Raw genomic sequence first — 23,973 nt, forward strand, 5'->3', positions numbered from 1 at the left:
AATTCTATTACAGCAAAGCCATCCACTGTGACCTGCACATTTCCCAGGGTCATGACCCTTGGTAGCAGCTGCTCAGTGATTGTGTTGGCTACTTGGATCACAGCAGTCCCCACAGTAGATTTGCCCACTCCAAATTGATTCCTGACTGACCGGTAGCTGTCTGGCATTGCAAGCTTCCACAGGGCTATCGCCACTCGCTTGTGAACTGTGAGGGTTGCTCTCATCTTGGTATACTTGTGCTTCAAGGCAGGGAAAAGCAAGTCACAAAGTTCCATGAAAGTGCCCTTATGCATGTGAAAGTTTCGCAGCCATTGGGAATCGGCCCAGACCTGCAACACTTTGCGGTCCCACCAGTCTGTGCTTGTTTCCCGGGCCCAGAATCGGTGTTCCATGACATGAACCTGTCCCATTACCACAATAATGTCCACATTGCTGGGGCCCATACTTTGAGAGAAGTCTGTGTCCATGTCCTCACCGCGCTGCCGTTGCCTACTCACCTGCTTTTGCAGGTTCTGGTTCTGCATATACTGCTGGATAATGCACGTGGTGTTTAGAACAGTCATAACTGCTGCGGTGATCTGAGCGGGCTCCATGCTTGCCGTGGTATGGCGTCTGCAGGAGAGCAGAGTGGCAGCGGAAGCAGCAGGTGGATGATGATGCTGACAGCACTATGGCTCCCACATGCAAAAAGGCACAAAATGATCATCAGCCGTTGCTTTCATGGAGGGAGGAGCAAGGGGTAGGCTGGTGCAGTACGACTGCTAGTTGTCATCTTCTCCTGAGTGCTCACGGTGCTGCTGGCTGGGAGGGCAGCCTGAGGCAGAATGGCCCCCCTCAAGGATTGAACTCACAACCCTGGGTTTAGCAGGTCAGTGCTCAAACCACTGAGCTATCCCTCTGCCAATATTCCAGGCAGGACTGAATCTTCATAGACAAAACTTAAAGAAGAGAATGACCTGAGTCCCTCCCATTTATGTCCAGGCACCCCTGACAAACCTCACTGAGGCCGGTAAGAGCACCAAGAAGACGACGAGGACGGCTAACAGTCGTAATGCACCATCTGCTGCCACAAGGCAAGGAGCTGCTGCTGTGTAGCAATGCAGTCCCGCATCTGCCAGCATCCAGGAGACGTACAATGACGGTGAGTAGAGTGGGCTCCATGCTTGCTGTGGTATGGCGTCTGCACGGGTAACCCAGGAAAAAAGGCACGAAATGATTGTTTGCTGTTGCTTTCACGGGGAGTGGGGGGGAATGACAACATGTACCCAGAATCACCAACGACAATGTTTTTTGCCCCATCAGGCATTGGGATCTCAACCTAGAATTCCAATGGGCGGCAGAGACTGCAGGAACTGTGGGATAGCTAACCACAGTGCAACGCTCCAGTTGACACTAGCCTCGGTACTGTGGATGCACTCTGCCAACTTAATGGTCTTAAGTGGGGACACACACAATCAACTGTATAAAACTGATTTCTAAAAAATCGACTGCTATAAATTTGGCCTAATTTCATAGTGTAGACATGGCCTTTGTCTCCTAGGTGAAGGAAAAAGATGGAGTGTCTCTCTCTCTCTCGCTTATATCCCTAAAGGGAAGTTTTCACCTTACACAGCCTATGGCTACACTACAAAGCTTTTAGCGACACGGCTGTGCCGCTGAAAGCTGTGCAGTGTAGCTGCTGCTTGTCGGCAGGAGAGAGAGCTCTCCTGCCCACAAAAAACTTCCTCCCCCCAGCGAGCAGCAGCAGCTTTGTCGGCTCCTGCTCCCAAAGCGCTGTTCACACTGGTGCTTTTTGTCAGTAAAACTTTTGTCGTTGCGGGGAGGGGGTCTTTTAACACCCCTGAATGACACAAGTTTTGCCAGCCAAGTGACAGTGTAGACATACCCTCAAGAAGCCCCGGGGTTGAGTCTTGTGTCTCTCTCTGGGGTGCTGGAGCCATTTAGTTCTTTTTCTCTAGCGTTCAGGAAACGGATAACCCCCTGCTGGTTTAATTCAATAGCTTTGTTTACAGCTATTATGTAAATTGAGGTAAATCAACATTGCTTTGTCTCAGACAGATCTGTTTATCACCTTTATCTAGGCTAGGCTGTCTGGTCTTAAACACGTTCTCATAACATAATACAGAAGGAATTCATAACTTCACATTTTACATTAACACCTGCATTTTACAGTGATATTAATAGCCAGCATGTTGTTAGCTTTCAAATGATACCTCTCTTACAAGACATATTATATACAGATATTATTGCAGTAGTGTGTAGCATGTGACTACAGGGGTGCCTATGGTCATACTCAGTGTGTGTGGTGGTGAATGAATGTTAGATATATATATATAGTCTGGCAAGAACAATTTTCAGGGATTTGTATTTAAGTTAGTACTAGTAGTAACTTAGGGCATGGCTACACTTGCAGATGTAAAGCGCTTTGAGTTAAACCCGCCTTTGTAGAGCATATTAGGGAAAGTGCTGCAGTGTGTCCACACTGACAGCTGCAAGCACACTGGCATGGCCGCATTTGCAGCTCTTGCAGCAGTGCTGGGAGCCATGCATTATGGGCAGCTATCCCACAGAACCCCTCTTCCCATTCTGGCGCTGTGGCTTGTGGGAAGGGGCAGGAGGTGCGGGGCATTCTGGGCCCTGTCCCAATGCCCCGTGATGCATTGGTTCGCATCCCAGCAATCCCTGAGCTTCCATCCACATTTGGCACCATCTCTCAAAGGTTTTTGTACTGCACGCTCTGTCTTCCCTTTCGGTCTACAAGAATGGAGCCTGAACTGCTGAGGAATATGCTGACAAGTCTCGCCAGCACGTCATGTTTGGCAGTTGAGTTAAGATCCAAACTGACAGTGAGGACACCGATGATGATATTGACGTGAGTAACGCATACGACACGAGACTGCTTGTGGCATTCACGGACATGCTCACCACTGTGAAACGCCACTTTTGGGCTCAGGAAACATGCACTGAGTGGTGGAAGCACATCGTCATGCAAGTCTGGGATGACGAGCAGTGGCTGAAGAACTTTCAGAAGAGAAAAGCCACTTTCATGGGACTGCATGAGGAGCTCGCCCCCCCACCCTGTGGCACAAAGACATGAGATTGAGAGCTGGCCTGCTGGTGGAGAAGCGGGTGGCTATTGCAATCTGGAAGCTGGCACTGCCAGACAGCTACAATTGGTCACTAGCCCGTTTGGAGTGGTTGGAATTGTGTTGATGCAAGTTTGCAGGCCATTAATCGCATCCTGCTCAGAAGAACTGTGACTCTGGGTAACATGCATGACATTGTGTCTGGCTTTGCACAAATGTGTTTCCCTAACTGCAGAGGGGCAATAGATGGGACACATATTCCAGTTCTGGCAGCAGCCTACCTAAACTCCAAGTATGTTAATCGGAAAAGGAATTTCTCTATGGTTCTCCAGGCACTTGTGGAGCACCGTGGGCGTTTCATTGACATTAATGCAGGCTGGGCTGAAAAGGTGCATGATGCACGCATCTTTCAGAACACTGGCCTGTTCAGGAAGCTGCAAGCCGGGACTTTTTTCCCAGACCAGAAGATCACTGTAGGGGAAGTCGAAATGCCTGTTGTGATCCTTCGAGACCCCGCTTACCCCTTAATCCTGTGGCTCATGAAACCCTCCACAGGGAGCCTTGACAGCAGCAAGGAGTGGGATTTAACTGGGAATTGGTCCTGTTTCGAGCAGGGGGTTGGACTAGATGACCTTCTGGGGTCCCTTCCAACCCTGATATTCTATGGTTCAACAACAGGCTGAGTGGTGCAGAATGACTGTGGAGTGTGCTTTTGGCCGTTTAAAGGGCTGTTGCTGCTCTCTGTATAGAAAGCTGGACCTGGCTGATGACAGCACCCCACAGTTATATCCGCGTGCTGTACCCTCCATAACATTTGTGAAGGGAAGGGTGAAAGATTCACTCAGGCATGGAACTCGGAGGTTCAAGACCTGGAGGCTGAATTTGAACAGCCAGAGTGCAGGGCTATTAGAGGGCCCCAGGCAGGGCTGCAAGGATTAGGGATGCCTTGAGGGAGCAATTTGAGGCTGAAAGCCACCAGTGATGTTTGGTGCCCTGCACAGGAGTGAAGTGCAGTGGTTCAACTGTTAGTAGGAATCTGTGTTTGCTATGCTGACTTGCAGTGCCTCTTGCTTTCCTGGGCTAAGGTATCTTTTACTTTATGCAATAATAAAGAATGTTTTCAAAGCCAAAAATTCCATTTATTGAAAAGAAACACAACTGCTTGGGAAACAGACAGGGCAAGGGGGTGGGATGGGTAACGGTTCAATCACAGATTTGCCTGTTCTCATACTCAGACTTCTGGTCTGAAGTGCTGTGCAATGAGTGCTTCACTTCAGGATAGCTACGCTGCATGGTGATGGGGGTTGAGTGCAGTGGGTAAGGGTTGTATTTTTCAGGGCTGGCTGGTGAAGCTACAAGTGTTGGAGGCAGCTGGTGGCAATAAGAACCCAGATGTTGGGGAAAGTGGGCTGGAGGTGACACGGGGCACAAGGGAAAGAGTTTTGGGACAAGGGTTGCTGGGTTGGGTTGCGCGCGGTAGCGCTCCATGTGACAAAGTTCCTGCTCTACCTTGGTGGATCTTGCGCTTATTGGCAGATTTGCTCACCTTGGAGCTTCATGGCAGCCCTCAGCTTGGCCATTTTTCTGATTTCACGGTCCAAGTCGACTCTTCCTGTGTCTGACCAGGAGTTGGGAGGATTTGGGGGGAACCCGGGCCTGCCCTCTACTCCGGGTTCCAGCCCAGGGCCCTGTGGAATGCAGCTGTCTAGAGCGCCTCCTGGAACAGCTGTGCAACAACTACAACTCCCTGGGCTACTTCCCCATGGCCTCCTCCCAACACCTTCTTTATCCTCACCATAGGACCTTCCTCCTGGTGTCTGATAATGCTTGTACACCTCAGTCCTCCAACAGTCCATGTTCTCACTCTCAGCTCCTAGTGCCTCTTGCTCCCAACTCCTCACACGCACACCACAAAGTGAAGTGAGTTCCTTTTTAAAACCCAGGTGCCCTGATTAGCCTGCCTTAATTGATTCTAGCAGCTCCTTGATTGGCTGCAGATGTTCTAATCAGCCTGTCTTAATTGTCTCCAGAAGGTTCCTGATTGTTCTGGAACCTTCCCTGTTACCTTACCCAGGGAAAAGGGACCTACTTAGCCTGGGGCTAATATATCTGCCTTCTATTACTCTCCTATAGCCATCTGGCCTGACCCTGTCACATCCACCTGCATGGCTATGAGTCCTGGATCAAGTCCGCTAGGCACTCCATGATGCTTATAAGCCGATCCGTGCTTTGCTGCCGCAGCTCCACACTTTTCTGCCACCACTCCTCATTCTGCTGGCAGATCCTCCTTTCACTCTCCCTCCACTCCTGCACTTTTAGATTCTCGTTAAGAGACTGTTGCATTACTTCATGCAGCATGTCTTCTTTGCTTCTACGTGGCCTCTTCCTAATTCTTTGGAGTCTTTTGGCTGGTGATAACATGGACAACTGAGATCTCAAGATTGCATCTGTAAAGGCAAAATGCAACACTTAACAGAGGCAGCATTGTTCTAGGGATTCTGGGGTTTCTTCCTCAGCACCCTCAGTCCCGCTTTCCTCCTCCTCCTCCTCCTGCCTTGTTGAATTCGGCTCTGAAGTGTCCATGGTGGTACTCGGAGTGGAGCTGGGATCGCCCCCAAGTATTGCATCCAGTTCTTGTAGAAATGGCAGGTTGCGAGGGCAGCACCGGAGCGGTGGTTTGCCTCGTGGGCTTTGTGGTAGGCATTCTGCAGCTCCTTCACTTTAACCCTGCCCTGCACTGCATCCCTGTCATGGCCCCTTTCCATCATGTCCCTTGATATCTGCCCGAAGGTATCGTAATTCCTATGGCTGGAGCGCAGCTGGGACTGGACAGCTTCCTCCCCCCAAACACTGATGAGGTCAGCACCTCACCATTGGTCCATACTGGGGAGTGCCTGGCGTGTGGAGGCATGATCACCTGGAAAGATTTGCTGAGAGCACTCCGCGCCTGGCTGAGCAAACAGGAAGGGGATTTTCAAAATTCCCAGAGAATTTAAAGGGTGGGTCTGAAGGTTGGTCACCTGAGGGCAGGGCAGTAAAGTTCAAAATGACCAGAGTGGCTAGAACAGGCATTGTGGGACATTTCTGGAGGCCAATCAGAGTGCACTAACAGACCAGGGCGTCCACACTGGCATTGCGGCGCTCCAGTGGGGGCGCATCAAGTATTATTCCACTCTCCGAGGTGGAGTAGCAGGAGTGCTCTAGCCGCGGAGTCTGGGCGCTCTACGTGCCTTGCCAGTGTGGACGGGTAGTGAGTTAGGGCACCCGAGGCTGCTTGAATGTGTGCTAACTCACAAATGTAGCTAAGCCCTTAGCTAGAAGGAAGGAAAGTTACCTGAGACACTGCCACACCATCTCCATTTGGTCTGAAGAAGCCCAAATGTGTTCACCTTCAGGACTTAGTACAACGTCCATCTATTATATCTGATTTTAGGGTGTGCTAAGGTTTGGTAACTTGTGGCTTATTGTTATCTAATATATTCATATTACCTTTTGGCCTATCTAGTTCTGAGATGTGGGTGAGCAGGATAAGATGCTTGATTTACTAGTTTGTTTGTTTATTAAGAATTGTGGTTTAAAGTTTTTCAGTAGAACCCAGCATCTGGGAAAGGTGCTTTTAGTTTATATAAAAGTAGAAATAATCACATGTAATAAATATTCAAATAGAACAAAGTAGTATATTGTGTTAAATTATCTTTCAGAAAATTGGGATAATTCAGTTTACTCGAAATCAGTTAAAAATAGGATTTTCCACTGTTTCACCAAATCTAATATCCTAAATCCAGGAATGGCCAATACTTGATGCTTCAAAGAAAGTTGAAAAAAGTTATTATGATGTACATTTCATGAAACATTCTCCCCTGTCCCTAGATACTCATCTTTAGACACCACAGAAAATAATTTGGTTACCATTATTTTAGCACGCTTAAGTAAAAATATTACTATACTGCTATAACTATTCAGTACTAATACTCACTGGACTGTCCCTTAGCTTGTGCCAAGATCACAGCCTCGGTAGCTATCGCTTGAGACTAAACATTTAATATATTGTGTAAGGAAAGGGACTGACAAATGTTGGAAATGCTTGATGATCTGAATGGGTTATGCAAAGAATATAAGGAAATGGCACAACTACCACATCAACCGATAAACTATTTTATGCTATTTAATCCAGTTATTTTCCATACACTGAAAGAACATATGATCAAAACAAGTGGCCACAGCAAGAAAACCACATTTGCTGCTTCTCTACCTTTTTCTGTTCTTTTCTCTGTGGTGTAATTGTGGAAGGTTTAAATGAAAATTAAGTGTTAAACACCTATAGAATTGGCAAAATGTCATTCCTTTTCCCACCCCAGTCCAATTAAAATAACTCATTACAACATTTATTTGGAAAGCAACAGATGTAGTTTTATTTACAACACACTTAAACACAAGTACAATTCACAAAGTGAGAAAAACCTTTTATCACTGATAAATTATTCCTAAGTGATTTTGCTAGCAAGCATTATTGTTAAATGAGAATAACATCTCATTCCAATTGATAAGCTTCCTACAGGTACTCAGTCTTTAATATCTAATTGTTCTTTTACTCTAACCCAGGGGTGGGCAAATTTTTTGGCCTGAGGGCCACATGGGGGATAGAAATTGTATGGAGGGGCCATGAAAGCTCACAAAATTGGGGTTGGGTGCAGGAGGGAGTGAGGGCTCTGGCTGGGGGTGCAGGCTCTGGGGGTGGGGTTGGGGGTGAGGAGATTGGGTGTAGGAGGGTGCTCTGGGCTGGGATCCAGGGGTTTGGAGGATGGGAGGGGGATTAGGGCTGGGGCAGGGGTGTGGGAAGGGTGCAGGTTCTGGTTGGGGATGCGGACTCTGGGGTGGGGCTGGGGATGAGAGGTTTGGGGTGCAGGAGGGTGCTCTGGGCTGAGATCGAGGGGTTTGGAGAGTGGGAGGGAGATCAGGGCTGGGGGAGGGCGTTGGGGCATGGGGAGAGGCTCAGGAGTGCAGGCTCCGAGCAGCGCTTACCTCAAGCGGCTCCAACATGCAGCGGCATGTTCCTTCTCCAGCTCCTACATGGAGGCATGACCAGGTGGCTCTGCATGCTGCCCTGTCCACAGGCACCGCCCCTGCAGCTCCAATTGGAGCACGTAGGAGCCAGAGTAGGGCCATGACCTGGCTTCCAGGAGCTGTGTAGTGCGGCCCCCAACCCTGCGCCCCCGCCAGAGGGCGGGAGCGGGACTGAGCCACGTGGTGCGGCCCCGGCCGGAGCACCGGAGGGGGGCTGAACTGTGTGGTGTGGCCCCCCGGCCGGAGTGCCGGAGCGGGGCAAGCCCCAGATCCCGCTCCCCAGCAGAAGCTCGCACTCCAGCCCATGGGCCATATTTTGCCCACCCCTGCTCTAACCCATCACCCATTTGCCCTACTTGCCACAATTAAAGTATGTCTTGACTGGAAATACTGAAAAAAAGGATCTTTCCTAATGCAGAAAGGAAACTATGTAATGTAATGATCAAAATAGATTACAACAATAATACTCCACTACCAGTATTAGCAAAGTCCTAAATCATAGCATAGCCCCCCCGAATTCCTCCTCACCCCCACTCCCCGCAAATTCTTCTGTTAAACTACTACTGTCCTTAAAATGTTGTGTAAATCTAAATGAGAGATCTCATTGCCAATAATGGATACATATAGACCAGCTGGGTGATATAAATCAAGGCATTATCTCACACCTACACTCATAATTAATTATCTTTTCATTGATCTTCCTTCTGTTCCAGTCTGTTTCCCTTAAATGCCTCCATATGTTGTATGGCACAAAACAAAACATACTTTAACAACATCTTGATATATACAAGATTCTGCTTAGTTTGAGTTATGAAGTCTATGAAATTTAGCTCTCCCAAATCATGTCATTATAGACTCCATATTGCCTAAAGGAGTGTTATCAGTAAGATAGTACCTCGTGCCCTTTGCGCATAGAGCTCTTTCTGACAGGTGTTTATCCTCACCATTAATGAGTGAGATGAGTTTTCTTTGAGGTTGGAGTGCCTATAAAGCGTAAAGCTTCCAACCAGTGAGAGAAAACATTCACCCTCTCCTTTTCTCATCGCTACCTACTCAGTATGATGCTGAATATTTTTAAAGATTCCAGAGAAAGCGAACAGCCCAAATACTGGAAATGTAAAAGGTACCAACCTGCCAAGTTTTCCGCTATAGGTGGGATGCTCATTCATTGGTTCCCATCCCCACACATTTCCTCTGTTTTGTTGAAATCTCATACTCCAAACAAGAACTGAGCAGGATGTTCCCTCTTCTCAGGTGCCTGGGCCTAACATAGAGTCACAATCACAGGTGGTCTGTGTAGAAGAACTAGCTGGAAATGAAATGGTAGTCAGCAGTGCCTAAAGCAGTGTTGTGCAGCAGAATGGTGAGGGAAGGAAAATGCTGTGGGGGAAGGGGAAGGGCTTAGGGAGAAAGGAGACATTGGGGAAGCACAATGGAAGGACAAGAAACTAAGAGAGCACAGTAAAAGGGGAAGTTAGGAGAGAAAAGAAGGTGAATTGGGCAAATAGGAGACAATAGGGGAGGCGAACCAATGCACAAAATTTCCTAGGGGGAGATGGATCTTCCCTTTGGCGCCATAATCAAAGATTGATTTCATTCACTCCTCCTCTCAAGGAGCTCTTTGTAACTGGGTTGCTCTGAAAGTGCTTTCCTGCACTAAGGGATCTGAAGAAATCTACATTACAAACAGGTTTTCATTTTCCGGTTGGATGAATTTTTCAGATCTCAGAGGGAAAACAATCATGTTTTAGTTTATGCTGCTGTGGGGTGGACACACAACTATAAATCATTTTCCAGCCAATTTAAAAGCAGCCTGGTAGACTGCTACTTCATCAGAAAGTGAGGGTGTCTCTCTTTGCTATTCGTGACCCAGCATCACAACTTTTCGTTGCCTCTTCCAATCAGTCACATGGGACATACAACTCTAGATTCAATAAAGGACATAAATAATAATTTACAGACAGCCTCCATGGTACAAACAGTGAATAAGACAAGATTTATTTGTTGTTTCCTAGGCCTGGTCTACACTAAACGTTTATGTCTGATTTAGCAGCATTAAATCAAATTAACCCTGTACCCATCCACACAACGAAGCCATTTTTTTCAACACAAAGGGCTCTTAAAACCGATTTCCGTACTCCTTCCCAACGAGGGGATTAGCGCAGAAATCGACATCGCCATTTTGAATTAGGGTTAGTGTGGATACAATTCGAAGGTATTGGCCTCCAGGAGCTATCCCACAGTGCACCATTGTGACCGCTCTGGACAGCACTTTGAACTCGGATGCACTGGCCAGGTGTACAGGAAAAACCCCGGGAACGTTTGAATCTCATTTCCTGTTTGGCCAGGCGCGCTCATCAGCACAGGTGACCATGCAGTCCCAGAATCGAAAAAGGTACTGAATGGGAGGTACTTTCTATGCTTTCAGAACTCTGTTCCAAAAGACAAAATGCCAAAACATTTCAAAAAATCTCCGAGGCCATGAGGAACAGAGTCTACAGCAGGGATGCAACACAGAGCCGCATAAAACTTAAGGAGCTCAGACAAGCATACCAGAAAACCAAAGAATCAAACGGATGGTCCGGGACAGAGTCCCAGACATGCTGCTTGGTGTTTCAGGTTCTTTGTGCCTATCCTACATGGCCCTCCCTCCTCCCCGAGTTCCATAGCCTCCTGACCCAGACACCCAAGAACGAGGGGGAGGCTCCGGCCACCCAACCACTCCACTCCAGTGGACAGCCCAAGCAACAGAAGGCTGTCATTCAACAAGTTTGGAAGTGGCCTTTTCCTTCCCTCCTACCCTCTCCCCACACCCCACCTGGGCTACCTTGTGAGTTATCTCCTTATTTTTATAATCAATTAATAAAGAATACATGCTTTTAAATGGTAGTGACTTTATTTTCTTTGCAAGCAAGCTGTGATCGAAGGGGGGAGGGCGGGTGGCTTACAGGGAATTTAGAGGCAACCAAGGGGGCGGGTTTTCATCAAGGAGAAACAAACAGAAGTGTCGCACAGTACCCTGGCCAGTCATGAAAGTGGTTTGCGCTTCCTGCTGTGCTCTTCTAACCGTCCTGGTGTCTGGCTGCGCATATTCAGTGGCCAGGCGACTTGCCTCAACCTCCCACCCCTCCACAAACGTCTCCCCCTTACTCTCACGGAGATTGTGGAGCACACAGCAAGCAGAAATAACAATGGGAATATTGGTTTTACTGAGGTCTGAGCAAGTCAGTAAACTGTGCCAGCGACCCTTTAAACGTCCAAATGCACATTCTACCACCATTCTGCACTTGCTCAGCCTATAGTTGAACAGCTCCTAACTACTGTCCAGGATGCCTGTGTACAGCTACATGAGCCATGGCATTAAGGGGTAGGCTGGGTCCACAAGGATAACTATAGGCATTTCAACATCCCCAACAGTTATTTTCTGGTCTCCAAATTGATCACCGTGATCTCCAAATTGCCGGGGATCGCGGTTTTAGAGAAATCTGTGTTCGTGTCCTCATCACCACGCTGCCGTTGCCTCCTCGCCTGGTTTTTCAGGTGCTGGTTCTGCATAAACTGCACGATAATGTGCAAGGTGTTTACAATGGTCATAACTGCTGCGGTGAGCTGAACGGGCTCCATGCTTGCCATGTTATGGCGTCTGCTCCATTGATTTCATGGAGGTAGGAAGGGTTGACTGATGACATTTACCCATAATGACTCGCAACAAATTTTTGGCCCTGTCAGGCATTGGGAGCGCAGCCCAGAATTCCAATGGGTAGTGAGGACTGCGGGAACTGTGGGATAACTACCCAGAGTGCACCACTCGGAACGTTGATGCTTGCCATGGTACTGTGGACACACACCATCAAATTAATGTGCTTAGTGTGGACGCATGCAATCGACTTCATACAATCTGTTCCCAAAAATTGACTTCTCTAAAATTGGAGTACTTTCATAGTGTAGACATGGCCTTAGACACTACATCCAGACAGAAAAGGAGTACTAGTGGCACCTTAGAGACTAACCAATTTATTTGAGCATAAGCTTTCGTGAGCTACAGCTCACTTCATCAGATGCATTCTTAGGAAAATACAGTGAGGAGATTTATATGCACACAGAACATGAAAAAATGGGTGTTATCATACACACTGTAAGGAGAGTGATCACTTAAGATGAGCTATTACCAGCAAGAGAGTGGGGGGGGGAGAAAACCTTTTGTAGTGATAATCAAGGTGGGCCATTTCCAGCAGTTAACAGGAACGTCCGAGGAGCAGTGGGGGGGTGGGGGAAATAAACATAGTCTTTTTGTTCTTTAGGTCTGAAATCGAGTGGCCAGAGAGATTGAAGTGTTCTCCGACTGGTTTATGAATGTTATAATTCTTGACATCTGATTTGTGTCCATTTATTCTTTTAATCACATCAGCCACACTATCAGAGGCTCGTTCACCTGCACATCTACCAATGTGATATATGCCATCATGTGCCAGCAATGCCCCTCTGCCATGTACATTGGTCAAACAGGACAGTCTCTATGTAAAAGAATCAATGGACACAAATCAGATGTCAAGACTTATAACATTCATAAACCAGTCGGAGAACACTTCAATCTCTCTGGTCACTCGATTTCAGACCTAAAGGTCGCAATATTAGAACAAAAAGACTTCAAAAACAGACTCCAATGAGAGACTGCTGTATTGGAATTAATTTGCAAACTGGATACAATTAACTTAGGCTTGAATAGAGACTGGGAGTGGATGGGTCATTACACAAAGTAAAACTATTTCTCCATGTTTATTTCCCCACCGCCCACTGCTCCTCCGACGTTCCTGTTAACTGCTGGAAATGGCCCACCTTGATTATCACTACAAAAGGTTTTCTCCACCCCCACCACCCACTCTCCTGCTGGTAATAGCTCATCTTAAGTGATCACTCTCCTTACAGTGTGTATGATAACACCATTTTTTTCATGTTCTGTGTGCATATAAATCTCCTCACTGTATTTTCCACTGAATGCATCCGATGAAGTGAGCTGTAGCTCACGAAAACTTATGCTCAAATAAATTGGTGAGTACTAGTGGCACCTTAGAGACTACTTTTCTTTTTACGAATACAGACTAACATGGCTGCTACTCTGAAACCTACATCCAGACACCGCTGCATGTAGTTAAATGGAACATATTTACTGGAAATGGGCCGGCTATCCACTGGCAAGATTTGAATTTCCAAAAGCAACTGAAACATTCAGGCCCTGGAGTATTGAAATGCTGTTATTTTGTAGTATGTTTGAGATGCCTTATAATTCACAGTTAAACTTAGAGGCAGTTCTGCTATAATTTAGGTGGCAGAATTAAGTTTTAAGAGAACCAAATTGTCAGTCAGAATTACTACAACAGTGTTTTCAACTCTTGTGCATGCATGTATTACAAGTCTTGCAAAATTTGATGTTTTTCATAAAACCCCAGCTGCTAGAGATAAACTGATTACATGAGGATCCCTGCTTTCATTTTTCTTTTGCAGGTAAATTTCTAGTTCTCATGGTTATAGAGAAAAGATTGAAAATATGACTCAAGTGCACCTTATAGGCTCAAAAACTTGAAATCAGATTAAAAGAACCCAAAATGTATTGTACTTGAAAGTCTTATGATATCTAAGTCAATCTTGTGGCTCATTATTTTGTCATGCTTGCAGTTGGCAATACTGCTACAAATCATTAGAATACCGATCTATGCCATGATCCCGTATAACTGAATTAAATGGTATTATTTGAGTGAATAAAGTAACCTGACTTTGGCCGACAGTGGGTAGTTGACTAATACACTGTTTGTCCACACATATTTGAAATATTAAAAAAGATAATGAGTACTTAAGCAAATGAATCACTCTGAATTTCATCATTGTAGCAACCGAAACAATAAAGAAGATGAATTATAGGCATCCTGGTTTGCCCCAGGAAATTCTCCATTTAATGTTGTTATAAAATATTTTAAAGTTGTGGTTTAAAATCTTTAGTCTTTCATACTGACATACAAAATTATAAAATGAAGGACTCAATGACAGTGCTTTAAATATACAACTAGAATTGTGTTGTTAATTATAAGATTTCCCCAAAGAACTTGAAGAACAAAATGTCAGTGACACTTGGTGGATATCTGGGAGGTGAAGAGGGAAGGGGAATCAGCAAAACATCACATCAGTTCTAACACCAATCTAAACTCAGTGCACTTTGTTTCTGTACTCTTATTCTGGTATGTGCCTGTTTCTAAAACAAGATATGTCAGTGGTTGTGTGTCAGAAACATCATTCTCTTTCCCACAATTTATATTCAAGGACAAAAAGAGCAAACAGATCACGTTTGCCCATCTGTTCATTTTCTAATCAAAGACCTTTGAAGGTCTTTTTTTCTTGTTGATTCCAGTTGAGATTGAGAGAGCCCGCGCTCTTTATTTTTTTTTCATATGGGCTCTTTAAATGTTAAATTACTACTTATTTTGATTGGCTTTTTTCAATAAAGCATTATACACATCAGATTCACTAGGAAGCTGTTCCCCGACAAGATAAATATGTTGTAAACATCAGAATATTTTCAAATGGTAGCAGAGGTGAATAGCATATTAAAGATTTCAAATTGCCTGGAAGCAGTCTCAAAATTATTTATTTTATTTTAGAAAAATACATCAAGCCATTAAGTGAAGCACCAAGGCACCCTACACACCAAGAAAAAAATAATGACAAAATAGAACAGACCCTCCTCTTCACTACCATTACCCCTCAGCACAAAACCCTGTTCCTTAATATTAGTGAGCATCATAGAATCATAGAATATCAGGGTTGGAAGGGACCCCAGAAGGTCATCTAGTCCAACCCCCTGCTCAAAGCAGGACCAATTCCCAGTTAAATCATCCCAGCCAGGGCTTTGTCAAGCCTGACCTTAAAAACCTCTAAGGAAGGAGATTCTACCACCTCCCTAGGTAACGCATTCCAGTGTTTCACCACCCTCTTAGTGAAAAAGTTTTTCCTAATATCCAATCGAAACCTCCCCCACTGCAACTTGAGACCATTACTCCTCGTTCTGTCATCTGCTACCATTGAGAACAGTCTAGAGCCATCCTCTTTGGAACCCCCTTTCAGGTAGTTGAAAGCAGCTATCAAATCCCCCCTCATTCTTCTCTTCTGCAGGCTAAACAATCCCAGCTCCCTCAGCCTCTCCTCATAACTCATGTGTTCCAGTCCCCTAATCATTTTTGTTGCCCTTCGCTGGACTCTCTCCAATTTATCCACATCCTTCTTGAAGTGTGGGGCCCAAAACTGGACACAGTACTCCAGATGAGGCCTCACCAATGTCGAATAGAGGGGAACGATCACGTCCCTCGATCTGCTCGCTATGCCCCTACTTATACATCCCAAAATGCCATTGGCCTTCTTGGCAACAAGGGCACACTGCTGACTCATATCCAGCTTCTCGTCCACTGTCACCCCTAGGTCCTTTTCCGCAGAACTGCTGCCTAGCCATTCGGTCCCTAGTCTGTAGCTGTGCATTGGGTTCTTCCGTCCTAAGTGCAGGACCCTGCACTTATCCTTATTGAACCTCATCAGATTCCTTTTGGCCCAATCTTCCAATTGGTCTAGGTCCTTCTGTATCCTATCCCTCCCCTCCAGCGTATCTACCACTCCTCCCAGTTTAGTATCATCCGCAAATTTGCTGAGAGTGCAATCCACACCATCCTCCAGATCATTTATGAAGATATTGAACAAAACCGGCCCCAGGACCGACCCTTGGGGCACTCCACTTGATACCGGCTGCCAACTAGACATGGAGCCATTGATCACTACCCGTTGAGCCCGACAATTTAGCCAGCTTTCTACCCACCTTATAGTGCATTCATCCAGCCCATACTTCCTTAACTTGCTGACAAGAAGGCTTTTTCAGTCCAAGGCTTTTTCCAGCGAGTTCTTCTCATATTGTGCTCTGAAGTGCACCAGATTTAGATTATGGCAGATCACTGGAAGGAACTTTTTCCCAAAGTTGTGTGTCTTTTGCTGAGATGCCCGGCTATCAGCTAAGGAGAGTATTTATAGTGAGTATAGTATTTATAGCTCCTTTGGTTGAATAAAAGGGAAGAAGTACGCTCTTACATGGCAGGGTGCTAAACTTCTTAGGGGTCACGGAGATTTCATCCAATAACTTGATCTGCACTTAAGAGCAAACAGGTTGCAAAGCAGGTAGTGCTGATGTTATGTGCCTGAGTGGGACATGCCAATGTGAGGCAAGCTATTCTGTGCTTCCTGAAGGTTCTGAATCCTTTTCAAACATAGCCCCAAGTAAAGAGTATTTAGTATGCAGCTAAAGTTTCAGAAATGGCATGCAATTTTGGGTGTTTCAGGTTCTTTGTGCCTATCCTGAGATATGTTGGATCTGACTTGCAGAGTGATGAGCACCTCTGGCTCCCAGAGATTTCAGCTGGAGTTTTGGGTGTTGATCTCTTCTGAAAAAATCAAGCTGCAAATGTGTCAAATTAGGCACCCAAAAACCTTAGAGATTTGGCCTTAGATTTAAGTGTTTGGAGAGCAAAGACCTCAAACTTTACAAGTTTGGAGAACACCCTTTACTCATCTCAGGAAGCAATGTGCCTGATTTGCCTGTGTAGTCATGCACCATTGTGAAAATGGGTGTAAAAATTCTGATTTAGTAGCATTTTGCATCCACTTTGCATTGGTATAAATGACAGTAAAAGGCCCTATGTCATTTACCCTTTTAAAGAGCCATTAAAATCTATGTGAAAATTCTCAGGCCAATTGTCTGCATCACCAACATCCAGACTAAACAAATTAATATCTCCTCTGCAGAGAGTCATTGTAATGATTTGGGGGAGGGTGGAAAAAGACAATGAATGTTACTATAAAGGACTAAGCTTGAGGGGAAACGTGTTAATAAACTAACAATATACTTTTTGTTTCTTTAGTTAGGCATGTCAAGTAATTGTAAATGAGTTCCCCCTGTTTGTAGAGAAATATAAGTCCAGGTTTGAAAAAGAGCTCAGCACCCATTCAGGCACCTAAAAATGGACCACATTTTCTACAGTTCAGCTCACATATAGGCATGTACATTAAGGGGGCATGTGGTGGGGCATTTGCCCCACACTGGCAGAAAAGGGGTTAAAGCAGCCCCAGGGAGGCTGCGCAGGAGGCAGCCAGTTAGGAAAGGGATTGTAGAGACAGTAGTTGGGATAAGGGTTAGAGAGATAGGGCCAGGCTGGGCCATATAAAAAGGGCTGCTGAACAGAAAAGCTTCAGTCACCCTCTGCAGTTTGAGGTGGGAAGACTGGGTGCTCTGAAGGAGGGAGAAGAGACAGCACCATGGTCAGAGCAGCGTTGGGTGGGTCTGGGGAGCATGAGTGAGCTTTGGATAGATTCATGAAGGAAGAACTTGATTTATATTTCAGTAGGTTCAAATACTTTTGACATGGTAGTTTTATTATAATTATTTTTGTGTCAAATCAATTTCTAGAATTGTTTATATACCTGTAATGTACTTTTCTACTCAGATTCTGCATCAAGCTAACCCATTTCTACCATAATCTTTTGAAATTAAAGCAACAGTCACCATCTTCTTCTGCTGGGAAGTCCCTATGGGAATGGATCAGCTTTCAAGTCCTGCCTCTCAGCAGCTGTTCCCCCAGCAAGTTCCCTCCCAACCATGTCAAGAGGACTGCCACAGGTTTCAGATAGAGAAGCCATTTTCATGCCAGTTTTGGCAAGTACTTGCACATTTTCATAGGTACAGTCCTATAGGATCTGTTTGCTCTCAGGTTGTCATTTCCAGTTGCCAAGATACTGCCATCACAAAGTAGCAGATGTCAAACAGCTCTGTTAATCTAATTTGGTTAAACTTGCATCTGTGTTTCCACCTCATTCAGCTCAGGAAGCTGTTAACGTTGAATTAAAATTGGCAATCTAGTAAACAACACGGTTCACTGTTGTAAGCTTAAGTCAGTTTTCAGGACATTTTCTGTGCATATGCAGCTTGATGTGTGTTAGCAAATGCATTTTGCTTGAACTCTGTACTAAATTCCCTTTTTGCAGCCACTCTACCTTCTCCCTATACTTCAGTGCCCTCTTTTAAAATGAAAATTACATTTGCAAGTAGGCATTATAAGGGTTAACTGGGCTTAAGTCTTCCTGAGAGCAACAGGTGTAATACTTATGCATATATGTAATCTGTGAAGATGAGAAACATCCATGAAATGTAGATTAGGGTGTGTCATAAATATAAGGGGAAGGGTAAACACTTTTAAATTCTCTCCTGGCCAGAGGAAAAACCCTTTCACCTGTAAAGGGTTAAGAAGCTAGGATAACCTCGCTGGGCCTGACCACAATGACCAATGAGGAGACGAGATACTTTCAAAGCTGGAGCAGGGGAGAAACAAAGGGTCTGGGTCTGTCTGTGTGAAGCTTTTGCCAGGGACAGAACAGGAATGGAGTCTTAGAATTTAGTAAGTAATCTAGCTTGATATGCGTTAGATTCTGTTTGTTTAAATGGCTGAGAAAATAAGCTGTGCTGAATGGAATGGATATTCCTGTCTTTGTGTCTATTTGTAACTAAGTTTTGCCCAGAGGGATTCTCTATGTTTTGAATCTAATTACCCTGTAAGGTATTTACCATCCAGATTTTACAGAGGTGATTCTTTTTTGCTTTTTCTTCTATTAAAATTCTTCTTTTAAGAACTGGATGCTTTTTCCATTGTTCTTAAGATCCAAGGGTTTGGGTCTGTGGTCACCTATGCAAATTGGTGAGGATTTTTATCAAACCTTCCCCAGAAAGGGGGGTGCAAGGTTTTGGTGAGGATTTTGGGGGGAAAGATGTTTCCAAATGGGCTCTTTCTTAATAAAAAAAATACCGGTTAGACGTTTGGTGGTGGCAGCGAAAGTCCAAGGGCAAAAGGTAAAATAGTTTGTACCTTGGGGAAGTTTTAACCTAAGCTGGTAAAAGTAAGCTTAGGAGGTTTTCATGCAGGTCCCCACATCTGTACCCTAGAGTTCAGAGTGGGGAAGGAACCTTGACAGGGTGCCATCTACCTGTTTTATTGTTGCCATTCTAGTGCATGCTCTTCCTTTCAACATAACATTATAATTAAGGCTATGTTTTAGTCATGGGTATTTTTAGTAAAAGTCATGGACTGGTCACAGGCAGTAAACAAAAATTCACGGCCCATGACGTCTCCATGACTTTTACTAAAGATACCAGTGAATAAAACTGGAGGTGCTGCCCGGGGCCCCCGTGGGTGCTGGGGAAGGGCAGCCTGGCTGCTGGGAGGGGTGGAAGCAGGCAGAGGTGTGAGGCCCAGGACCCCCACTGATGCTGGGTGGGCCCGGCTGGAATTGTCCCCGCAGGGGAGCTCATTCCTGCCACCATGGAATGGCTACACAGGAGATCTTACAGCAACAAAGCTGCAGTGGTAGAGCTGTGCCGCTGTAAGTTCTGTAGTGTAGCCATAACCTTAGAAATGTAGGTTTGGAATCTAATCAAATCCCTTGCACTGAGGCGGGAATAAGTATTATCTAGACCATTCCTTACATTGTGTTTGTCTAACCTGTTCTTGAAATCCTCCAATGATGGAGATTCCACAACCTCCATAAATTTGTTCCAATGCTTAATCACCCCGACAGGAATTTTTTTCCTAATGTCTAACCTAAATCTCCTTTGGTGCAGATTAAGCCCACTACTTTTTGTCCTATCCTCAGTGATTAAGGAGAACAGTCGTTTACTATCCTCCTCTTTACAACTTTTATGTACTTGAGGACTCTTATCATGTTCCTCCTCAGTCTTCTCTTCCCCAGACTAAACAAACTTTTTTTTTCAGTCTTTTCTTGTAGGTCATGTTTCTAGACCTTTATCGTTTTTGTTCCTCTCCTCTGCGCTTGGTCAAGTTTCTCCACATCCTTCCTGAAGTTGGTGCCCAGAACTGGACACAGTACTCTGGCTGAGGCCTTGTCAGTGCTGAGTAGAGTGGAAGAATTATTTCTTGTGTCTTGCTTATAGCACTCTGGCTAATATATCTCAGAATTATATTCACTTTTTTTTTTTTGCAACACAATTACATTGTTGAGTCATATTTAGTTTGTGTTCCTCTATAACCTCCAGATCCATTTCTGCAGTACTCCTTCCTAGGAAGTCATTTCCCATTGTGTATTTGTGCAACTGATTATTCCTTCCTACTTTACATTTGTCCTTATTGAAATTTATCCTATTTATTTCAGACCATTTCTCCGGTTTGTCAAGATCATTTTGAATTCTAATCCTGTCCTTGAAAGCATTTTCAGCTTCTCCCACCTTGGTATTATCCCCAAAGTTTATGTGTACTCTCTATGCCGCCATCCAAATAATTTATGAAGATATTGAATAGAACCAGACCCAGGACAGATCCTGGCAGGACCCCACTTGAGATACACTTCTAGCTTTATTGTGAATCCAGTGTTCTCTCTAATTTTTCCCATTCATGTGTGAAATGAATTTTGTTATGTTCACCACCTCCATATTGGTGTACATAACAAAATTCATGTGGTGGGGTTGGGGACCTGTGGGGAGGGCTGGGAGTGCAGGCTCTGGGCTGGGGATGAGGGGCTCAGGGCTGGGGCAGAGGGAGCTCAGGGGGTGAGGGCTCTGGATGGGGGTGGGGGCTCTGGGGTGGGGCTGGGGATAAGGGACTCGGGCTCAGGCAGAGGGTTGGGGTGTTGGGGATAGGGCTCCAGTTGCTTGTTCGAGCTCTGGGTGTGGCCGGGAATAAGGGTCTTCAGGCTGAGACAGAGGTTTGGGGTGTGGGGGGGTTGAGGATTCTGGCTGGGGAGGGTGGTGGGCTTGGGCAGAGGGTTGGGGTGCAGGGTGTGAGGGTTTCTGGTCTCCCATGTTTAAGAAGGATGAATTCAAACTGGAACAGGTACAGAGAAGGGCTACTAGGATGATCTGAGGAATGGAAAACTTGTCTTATGAAAGGAGACTCAAGGAGCTTGGCTTGTTTAGCCTAACTAAGAGAAGGTTGAGGGGAGATATGATTGCTCTCTATAAATATATCAGAGGGATAAATACCGGAGAGGGAGAGGAATTATTTAAGCTCAGTACCAATGTGGACACAAGAACAAATAAATAGATATAAACTGGCCACTAGGAAGTTTAGACTTGAAATTAGATGAAGGTTTCTAACCATCGGAGGAGTGAACTTTTGGAATAGCCTTCCAAGGGAAGCCGTGGGGGCAAAAGATCTATCTGGCTTTAAGATTAAACTCGATAAGTTTATGGAGGAGATGGTATGATGGGATAACATGGTTTTGGTAATTAAATATTCATGGTAAATAGGCCCAATGGCCTGTGATGGGATATTAGATGGGGTGGGATCTGAGTTACCCAAGGAAAGAATTTTCTGTAGTATCTGGCTGGTGAATCTTGCCCATATGCTCAGAGTTTAGCTGATCGCCATATTTGGGGTCGGGAAGGAATTTTCCTCCAGGGCAGATTGGAAGAGGCTCTGGAGGTTTTTCGCTTTCCTCTGTAGCATGGGGCACGGGTCACTTGCTGGAGGATTCTCTGCTCCTTGAAGTCTTTAAACCATGATTTGAGGACTTCAATAGCTCAGACATAGGTGAGAGGTTTTTTGCAGGAGTGGTGGGTGAAATTCTGTGGCCTGCATTGTGCAGGAGGTCAGACTAGATGATCATAATGGTCCCTTCTGACCTAAATATCTATGAATCTATGTATGGATTCAGTATTATGTAACCTGAAGATAATGGCTGATATACATTAAATCCTAAGGATAGCTTATTACAGGAGTGGCTACAGGCATTTTCTTTGGTGTGAGATCCAGAGTACTAGTGGATCTTGGATAAGTGACAGGTCTCTTTGGATGGGGAGCAACCTGAATATTTTGTGATTTATTTATTTGTTTGGTATAAGTGACCGTTTATTGCTAAATCCAGCTTGTCTGAGTGACAAAATAGACTGGAGAGCCTAAACGACTGTCCATGATAAGATTGTTACAGTTCATATTTACTACTGGGCTGGTGAATTCTAATTATAGAACACACTACCAGTATGGGGTGTCTGCCTGGTTTTTGACAGTCTTCCCTGAAGTAGGCATTCATGATTGTGAGCCACTCCATGCAGCGTGACAGACATCATATAATTTAATAGAGGGTATGTGTTTGTTTCACCCAGTTTCACTACTTTAAATTCATTATTCAAAAATATATTAGTGGTGTATGTACATGTATCAGATTTGGATTTATGACAGTACAATTTATAATGTAATTTCTTCTTTACAGTTTTCGGAGTAACAGCCGTGTTAGTCTGTATTCGCAAAAAGAAAAGGAGTACTTGTGGCACCTTAGAGACTAACCAATTTATTTGAGCATGAGCTTTCGTGAGCTATAGCTCACTTACACTTCTTTACAGTGTCCTTTCCTTTTCTCCAGCTGAAACAAACTAGTACTGCTAATGGTAAATGATACTGTTGGCCAGTTACACTGCTGCTTATAAACCTGTATTGGCATCCCTATTAGTTACATACTGATAGTACAAATAGTTAGTTTCATTAATGAAATAGAGTGTAACAACAGTTTTGCTCCAGTAACATTTATTTCTTAATTAAAGGATCATTCACTGTGGTGTGCTACACAGAACAAAAAGTACTAGGTGAATGACCAAGGGAAGAGATGCCTCTAGTTTACTTTATAATTTAGCATTAACGTGAATTGCAATGAAAGGATCTTCAGCCTGGTTGCTAATCTGGAAATTGGCAATACCATTAGAAGCAACAGAGATTTTTGTTCCAGTACAGGAGTTGCCCGCCTTTTGCCCAGAAATAACATCACAGTAAGTGCCAGCAGGAAGGCCAGTCTGCAAATTTACATTCAACCACCTATGTATAAAAACAGATTGAAAAGGAGTAAGTGGTAATTCAGACTCCCTAATACAGATTTCTCTGCAAATGTCATGCTAACCTGTGGCCCATGGGATGGTACTACAAGGCTAGATGGGTTTTAGTCTTCTGTCTGGTCTTTTACTCTTTTTGGCCAGTGGGATTGGGAGTGCTGGTATTGGAAGCATACTCAGTCTACTGTGACTTCTCTAGCCAAAGTAAGAGCAACAGTGATGAATTCAAAGGGTTCAGGGCAGTCTTCATAGGCAGTTCACAGGGTTGCGGCACCATGAAGCCTTGCATTGGTCAGTATGAATCAGACAGGGAGTTCCCTGTCACTCATTAGAACAAAAGCCTCATATATTCAGAGGTGCAAGTAAGCCCGTACTGCAAGAACAGGTATACAGCCAACCATAACAGTGGTGGCCAGGAGCCCCATGGCTTCAGCAGCGATTCAAAGGGCCTGGGGCTTCCAGCTGCCGCTACTGTGCCAGCAGCCAGAGCCCTGGGGTAGCGGCGGTGGCCAGAGGCTCTGGCGGCAATTTTAAGATTAAATTTAAGTCACTGCCAGAGTCCTGGGGTAGCACTAGCGGTGGCAGCCAGGAGCCCCAGGCCCTTTAAATCGCCACCAGGCCCCGCTGAAGAGTTGGCTGGGGGAGTCTGGCCCCAGGCCCTCCCCACCTTGCTCAGGACCCCGGCCGCCCTGCGTACCGGTATGTCCCTTAAATTACTTTCACTCCTGCATATATTTCTGGGATACTACTCTCATAACAGGCATAACCACCCCTGAAGCCACAGAAATTTCACCTAAGGCCTGGTCTACACTTAAAATTTAGATTGGCCTGCCTACATTGCTCCAGGGTGCGAAAAATCCTTCCACTGACACCATAGTTAAGCCGACCTAAACCTTGGCGTAGACATGACTAGGACCA

The 23,973-nt window shown here is 45.2% G+C and overlaps 1 protein-coding gene across 4 annotated transcripts in view; it reads right to left on the minus strand.

The window, feature by feature from the left end:
* Positions 1-4,203: 4,203 nt before the first annotated feature.
* Positions 4,204-23,973, minus strand: part of LOC144929065 (pancreatic alpha-amylase-like) — a 31,104-nt gene continuing 11,334 nt past the window's right edge. For 2 of the 4 annotated variants that reach the window (XM_073356864.2, XM_078854070.1), the window contains one exon: positions 22,489-23,041. In XM_073356864.2, coding sequence (XP_073212965.1) covers positions 22,852-23,041 — 190 coding nt within the window. In that variant the 3' untranslated portion in view covers positions 22,489-22,851. Of the gene's footprint in view, positions 5,534-9,281; positions 9,460-22,487; positions 23,042-23,973 lie in introns of those variants that run through there. The other 2 variants (XR_013636175.1, XM_078854069.1) reach the window with 2 other exon arrangements.

Source organism: Lepidochelys kempii, chromosome 8, assembly GCF_965140285.1.
Source record: "Lepidochelys kempii isolate rLepKem1 chromosome 8, rLepKem1.hap1, whole genome shotgun sequence".
NCBI classification, from domain to species: domain Eukaryota; kingdom Metazoa; phylum Chordata; order Testudines; family Cheloniidae; genus Lepidochelys; species Lepidochelys kempii.